This window comes from Benincasa hispida, chromosome 1, assembly GCF_027475165.1.
Source record: "Benincasa hispida cultivar pf3 chromosome 1, pf3_genome.v1.1, whole genome shotgun sequence".
Lineage (NCBI taxonomy): Eukaryota > Viridiplantae > Streptophyta > Magnoliopsida > Cucurbitales > Cucurbitaceae > Benincasa > Benincasa hispida.
Genome location: NC_143478.1, coordinates 59,617,990 through 59,625,661, shown reverse-complemented (window position 1 = coordinate 59,625,661; position 7,672 = coordinate 59,617,990). Strand labels below are relative to the sequence as shown.

The 7,672-nt window shown below is 32.5% G+C and overlaps 1 protein-coding gene across 1 annotated transcript; it reads right to left on the bottom strand.

The window, feature by feature from the left end:
* Positions 1-3,444: 3,444 nt before the first annotated feature.
* Positions 3,445-6,810, bottom strand: LOC120073131 (cation/H(+) antiporter 18-like). Its single transcript, XM_039025771.2, has 2 exons — positions 6,331-6,810; positions 3,445-5,807 (listed from the first exon to the last, which is right to left on the bottom strand). Exons 1-2 carry the CDS (start codon positions 6,532-6,534, stop codon positions 3,636-3,638), a joined length of 2,376 nt encoding a protein of 791 aa, XP_038881699.1. The 5' UTR covers positions 6,535-6,810; the 3' UTR covers positions 3,445-3,635.
* Positions 6,811-7,672: the final 862 nt, after the last annotated feature.

The following is a 7,672-nucleotide window of genomic DNA, read 5'->3' as shown; positions in this document are numbered from 1 at the left end:
GTTTCCTTAGAAAACTTCTATCATGCGATACAACATAGTATAGGCTCACTGTAAAACACATGCTAAATTCATAAATCACTTCAACATTTGAAAACATTGATTATGCATTCAACATTCATTTTTCGGGCATGCATTGGAAAAATCATGATATAAAACATATGAAATGACTATACGTTGAGATTTGTTTATGAAAATCACATTGGAAAAATATTTGTTAAAACTTGTCACTCACAGTCTTCGACTACCTCCCTCCTCGGTTGATAGACTTTTCTATAGGCGTTTGCCCTGTAATATTAGGGAATACTAGGTTAACGCTACTAGCTTCCTTTTGAACTTAACTTAAACAGTAAAGCTTAACATTAAACTTAGGATAAGCATTGCACTCATCATCGCATTTCACCTCCTAACGCATCCCATATTTAAGGAGTTAGATGTAACTACAAGGTAGATACTTAATTTTGAAAATCATGGTACTGAGAATTCTCATCTCATCGACCATCAAATAAGAGTCTAATAAAGCTATAGCAAAAACAATAGTATGTTAAAGAAACCACAAGAAAACCTAAATTGATGAAACCTTTATGTAAGTAACAAAAGTTATGGCAATATATGAAGCAACATTCTTGTGCAATCATAGCATGACCATTTTTTTTTTTTTTTTGAAGTGATATTTAAATAATATAAAAAATAGCATATACAACTAATTTATGAAGAATGTGAGAAATATACAACTAATTTATTAAGAATGTATGTATACAATTATGAAAAACAATATAGAGATTTGAATCAAATATATGAATAAAAGAAGTTTTAATAATATATGGATATTTCAAATACAAATTTGATAGAAAAATCTGGATATTTTATTAAAGTGAAATAAATTCGAAAAGTAGTTAAACAGAATCTAAAATAATAATAAAATATAGAGATTATGTTAACCACATAGCAAAATTAGGAGGGCAGTTGTCATTGACAAATATCAACAACTACTCTATATATATATACCTTGACCCTATTTTCTATTTTCATCAACAACACCTACGAACAAGGTAGAGATAAATCAGGGATTTAGAAATTTGTGGTGATCATATGCATGTCAGATGAGTTGCCATAATTCTTATTCTTGGGTGGTTTTGTCAGAATAAAACCTCAAATTTTGTCATACACTCCAATTCCCCTATAATTAAACCTAATTTGGAACCGGTATGTTATGCCGCTACGATAATGGTAGAACAACAAAAAGGGAAAAGAGAAATAAGTTGTAGCCAGTAGGATTATATATATATATATATATATTCTTTTATTCATTTTTTTCTTTTTATTGATTTGACTTATATTAAAATTGAATTCTAGAAAATCTAGACATTTCAAACTCAACTAAAATTTATTGGGTTATTAATATATATATATATATATATATAATTACAAGTAAGGTTGACTCTTATACTTTTCCCTCTTAAATTTTAAATTTACAAATTTTAAATTTTTTTATCAACTTAAATGCAAAATTTTCAAATCTCGTAACAAATAAATTTAAATGGATTATTTTCTCAATTACATTAGTTTTGACACTAAAATACAAAATTAAAAAAATCCAATAATTTGAGACAATTAATTTAAATTCATAAGATCTCGAAATATTACAGTTTATATACCAATGATATATTATTATATTATTATATTACATTTTTTAAAAAATAAATTATATAAATAGTAATAATATAAAAGAAAAATGTATGTAATAAAAAAAATAGTTAAACCGTGATAAGAATACAAATCCCTAAATATATTTAAAAAAATTGAAAAAGAATTAGATAAAACTGAATCAATTTGAAAAAAGAAGTAACAAAAACTGAATTTGATAGCAAAATGTATAAATAAATTAAAAATGAATAAGATAAAACCAAATTGATAAAAAAATGTATAAATAAATCAACAATGAATAAGATAAAATCAAAACTGATGACAAAAGATAGATTTGGATAGATAATGATGAGAAAAATCAAGAAGATACAAAAATTTGTTAAAATAACGGCTCACAAAAAAGAAATTATGGTTAAAATCTCATAAGTGTACGTGTAAATGTAAAATGTAAAATAGCTAAATCTCATAGATTCATATTACTTTTACACTGTATGTGTAACTATATATTAGTTAATTGGTGAAATCTTTTATAAACATAATTATAATAATATGATAAGTTTTAAAATTGATCAAAAAAATTGAAGAATAGTTTAACGATTTAGAAAAGACACATATCAATTCGTAAAAAAAATAGTCATTCAAAGATATGAGAAATATACGTTAATTTATTAAGAATATATGTATAAAATTATGAAAATCGTTGAAATAAGAGCAAAAATAGTATATAAAATAATTTAATACTTCAAAGATATGAAAAATATACAACTCATATATTAAAAATATATGTACAAAATTATGAAAAACAATTCAAAGATTCGAATAAAATTGAATATATAAAAAGTAATGAAAAACCATTTAAAGATTTGAATAAATTTGAAATTTGATTAGATAAAATAAAATTTGATAATATATGGATATTTAAAATATTAATCGAGATTAATTCGAAAAGTAGTTAAACAGAATCTAAATTAATAATAAAATATGAAGATTATGTTAACTACACGATCAAAACCAAAAGGGTAATTGTTAAGTAAAATCAGCAATTAGGCTGTATATATAACTCGACCTTATGTTTTATTCTACACTTACCTGTTATTTGTAGTGGTCATGTGCATGTCATGTGACTTACATAAATCTTATTCTTGGACGATTTTGCTATTTTTCAAAATGAAACCTTAAATTTAGCCCTACACTCCAATTCCCATCTCATCTCCATTCTTAAATTCATGGTTCTCACGTTTTTGTTTTGTATTTCTTCTTTATTTTACTTTTTTTTTTCCTGGTAAACACAAGAATACTTTTGTGATAAATGTTATATTTAATTTAAATTGAGAAAATATTTGTAATAAACAAAGAATCCTCAAATAGTTCCAAAAAGAGGAAGAGAATTAAAAGTCAACGCTGACTTAATGTGAACATTTAACATTTTGGATATTCTTTGGCCCACATCTCAAGACTACCAAGAATAGAGACAAGTCTTGTGTCTTATTCAATTATTAAAAGGCCAACTTAATTTCCATAATTGTTAATAATTAATATATTATCCTAAATCTTTGTCCACATTCTCTCCAAAGTTCCTTTTTAAATTAAATTATAAAAGCCTGGTCAATATTGCTTAGTTTACATAAACCTAAGCATTACATAGCTGTATTAATAGTTTGTCCAAATTCATTTAAAATTTAATAGTAGTCTATCAATAATATTTTAGTAGTTATTAAAAATTCATTTCAAGTATATTATCAATATTGTAAATTCATTTCAAGTCTAATTAAAAAAAAAAAAAAACAGAAGAAGAAGAAAAAAAAACAAACTTTATCTTTATTTTTCCAAGTTCAAATACTGGACTCAAATCTAATCAAATAACAATCCTAATCTCAAATCTATAAAATGAAATGATTTAATAATGCATAATAATTCCGACAAAATCTTGGACTCAAATAAATATTAAATAAATTTTTTTTTTTTTTTTTTTGAAAAAAGAAATTGATTTTTTAACGTTCGTCTTCAGTCGATTCCCCTCTAGTCGACTCCACCGGCAACTGTGACAGTTCACCACGAAATTGCTGCACCACCAGCACTGACGCTGTCGTCGAAAACTCCGGCAATGCCAACGCCCCGCCGACGGGCCCAAGCTCCGAACCCTCCCCACTGTTCGTATTCAAACTCCTCACCACTTCCCCCTCCGGCATTCTTCCGACCAAAATCAAATTCGATTTATTAAATTCCTTCATCGCTTCAATGGCGTGGGTCCCTTTACTCACGTTCCTCTCTTCATACGCAATCGACGCTAGCGCCTTTTCATCACCATCGGAATCCGCTATATTCTTCTTGTTTACGTCGATGGCGACGGATTCCACGGCGAAGTCATCGCTGGGTGTGAATCGGACGATGTGCAGGCTGATTCCGGGATGTTCCGCCATTCTTTTCCCAAACGCCAGAGCTTCACGGTCGTCAGGCCCGCCGAAGAAGAAGACGGTGATAGTGGAAGAGACGTTACTTGCGTTGACGTGGGACCCACCGCCGAGTCCTCTGTCGATCAAAATTGCGACGGAACAGGGGGCTTGTTCCATAACTTTCCGATTTACCGCTCGGTAATCAGTCCTCGTCGTTTCAAGAGATCCGTCCAATCTTTGGTGTTTGTGAAACGGGAGAATTATAATGGCGGCCCTTTTCATCTCGGCACTGCTGCAAATATCTTCGTGCATATTAGACAGAGCAGAAATGGCAGTCATCGGCCGGATTGAAACCCGGCTGAGTTGTCGGAATGCCTCGAAGGCGACGACAATCTGGTTAGAATCGACACGGCCTTTGTTCCAAAAGGGGACGCCATTTTTCCTTGCTTTGTGAACCATAAGAATGGCAGAGGATCTCTCTGTTAGCTCCATTAAATGCAGAGCATAAACACAGAGCCCTTCTTTCTTTTCAATCCCTCGAGAAGCTTCAATAAGGTTAATCGTCGCCGGAATATTTCCGTAGGAGTGGAAACAGGCCAGAATTCGGAGTTCAGAATTGGGATTTTCCCTCTCTAGTTTTCTGTGCTTGTAATTAGATTTGGTCTGTTTTTTCGCTGGCTTATAAAAAGCCATAACAGCTGGGGTTGTGATGAATGTTGTGAAGATTGCCATTAGAACCATAATTGCAAATGTTTGATCATTCAAAACCTTCCTGTCTTTGCCGATGTTCAGAACGATTAATTCCACCAAGCCTTTCGTGTTCATTAAGAACCCCAAAGCAACTGATTCTTTTAATGGCATTTTGCAGAGCAGTGAAACAGAGACAGTTCCGACGATTTTACCGAAACAAGCATTGAAAATGACTAAAACAAGAAGACCCCATGATTTACCTCCTTTAATTGTTGCAACATTTGTTTTTAATCCGCTGGAAACGAAGTATAGAGGAAGGAAAAGACCGGAAACAAGATCTTCAACTTTCTCAACCAGAGCTCCGGCGAATGGGCCTTCTTTCGGAATCAAAACTCCGACGACGAAAGCTCCAAACAGAGCATGGATTCCGATCAAATCAGTCATAAACCCAGCAGCCAAAACGATGGACAGAGTAGCACAAATGTACAATTCCTTCACCGGCTCACCCTCGGAGCACCGTTGCGTCATCCATCGGAACACCGGCGGAATAGAGAAGGTACAAAATATGATAAAACCAGCGCCAGAAAGGAAAACCCAGAGAGAAACCAGAGGGGAGTGGCCGCTGCCAGAGAGTGCAATTGCCAACGCCAGAAGGATCCAGGCTACGACGTCGTTGACGGCAGCAGCGGACATAGCCATCCGGCCAACATCCGTCGTCAAAAGCTTGAGCTCGGCCAAAATTCGAGCTAGAACAGGAAAGGCAGTGATGGAAAGAGCGACACCCATAAAGACGAGCAGTGCAGCTTCATTAACACCTTTGGAGATGGTTGATCGGAGGACGATGGAGGTGCCGATTCCGAGGACGAAGGGGACGGTGATCCCAGCAAAGGCAATGCACATCGCTCGTTTTCCGGTGCGGCGGAGGGATTTAAGATCTAACTCCAAGCCGACGAGAAAAAGGAAGAAGAGAAGACCTAAATTGGCCAATGTGTCCAATACGGTGAGACTCCTCGGCGGGAAGATTGTGTGTAAGTAACTCAAGTTCCGACCAAGTGCCGATGGACCCAGCAATATTCCGCCCTGCATACCGCCATTAACACTTCTTTTAAATTACAAACAAATAATAATAATAAATTTACATATTCCATACAGTGAAAATTACAAGAAATATCCTAACAAATTTAAAAAAACAAAAAGAAAAATATTTGGATACATCGAGTTGCGCTATGTTTGTGTATCCACCAAATTAAATCGTACAATCATTATTTGTCACGTGACAAATTCACTTTACTAAATTTTGGTCTAAAGGATTAAGCTCTTTTAAATAACAAATCCTAAATTAAAAAATTAAGTTCTATTAATCACTTTTATAAGAAAAAAAAACCATTCTAATAATGATACAAATTCAAGAATACATAGAACAATATACGAGAGAATGAGAATAAGATAATTCATGGTCTTAAATGAAGAAAATTAAATACATACACACAAAAGAAAATCACAAGACAACAATATACTAATAAAAAAAAAAAAGAATTAACCAATTCAAACATAATTCAGTATTCAGTGAATTCCTTAAAAGATGATAGAAGAAAGAACATACAACGATCTCAGCAATAACACGAGGTTGTCGGACAGGACGAAGAAGAAAAGAAAGAATGCGAGTGAGAAGGACGACGAGACAGATTTGAAGGATGGCAAGAGGGAGGGCAAAGTTCAAAGGATTATCGCCTTGAAAAACGCCATCCGAGGTGGCTTTCATCGCCACCGGACATGCACCACTCGTTGCGGTCGCATTGGCCATCATCGTCCTTGTTATTATTATTACTACTACGACGATCCTGAAAGAAACTCCTTTTGGTTGAAGGTACTTATAACTAATAATTTATGTAGAAACCCAGTTCCAGTTTTGTAGGCTTCTACTTCTCTGTGAAGAAACTTTTTCGCTAACTTCTGCCATTTTTATGGTCAATAATTGCTTTTAAAAACATGGTCAATTTCACGTTTCATGAAATTGTTTTTCGTTGGGAATACCAAAATACACCTCATTCCTTTTCCTTTTCTCTTTTTTTATTTTCTTATTATTTTCCAGCCAAGATAACACTCATTTTATAATTACCTACTTATCCTTTACCTTTAAAAATTCAATTCATCCTTATCCTATTCCAAATACTAATCAAATTACCAACATTCCTTCTTTAAATCCATAAATAAATCATCTATTCTTTTATATGAGAGAGATTCGGGTATGAAAATTTGTAATATCTTTTTAACAAAAATTTGAAAGTTTAAAGTATTATTGTACACATTTTTAAATTTAGGAAAAAATTATGGCTAAAGCTATAGTTTTGATTTTAGGGGGAAAAATAATGTTTTTGAATATACTAAAGTTATTAAGTTGTCTTGATTTTAATCCTGAACTTTATATTCATCAAATTGCACACTTTATATAACAACCTCAGTTTAGGAAGGATACATGAATGGATAGAGATTACATCTGTCTGAGAGGGATCATGAGGACATAAAAGTATGGATAGGAAAAACTTAAAAGAAGTGAAAGTTATTAAATATGCTAACAAAAAGTTAACCTTTCTTTTCGGTGGCTCAATCATAAGAACTCCAAAAATTAAGCGTGCTTAATTTAGGGCAATTCTTTGTTGGGTGACCTCCTAAGAATTATCCTAGAATACATGTAAATGAGGACAAAACATACTAAAAGAACCTGTGTGAAGGTCGCAGAAGACTGACGGGACCATTAAGTGTTGGATAAAAGAAATAGGGGAAGTAGAGAAGTTGCTTTGAGAGAAATGGGTAACGGTTCCATGACCCTAAAATTTTGTCATTAACACTTTTTAAAAAACTTCTTTTTGGTATTTGAATCCATCATTCATGAAAAGGGCTAGTTGCCTAAATGGAATTCAAAACCAAAATAATAGAATATATAG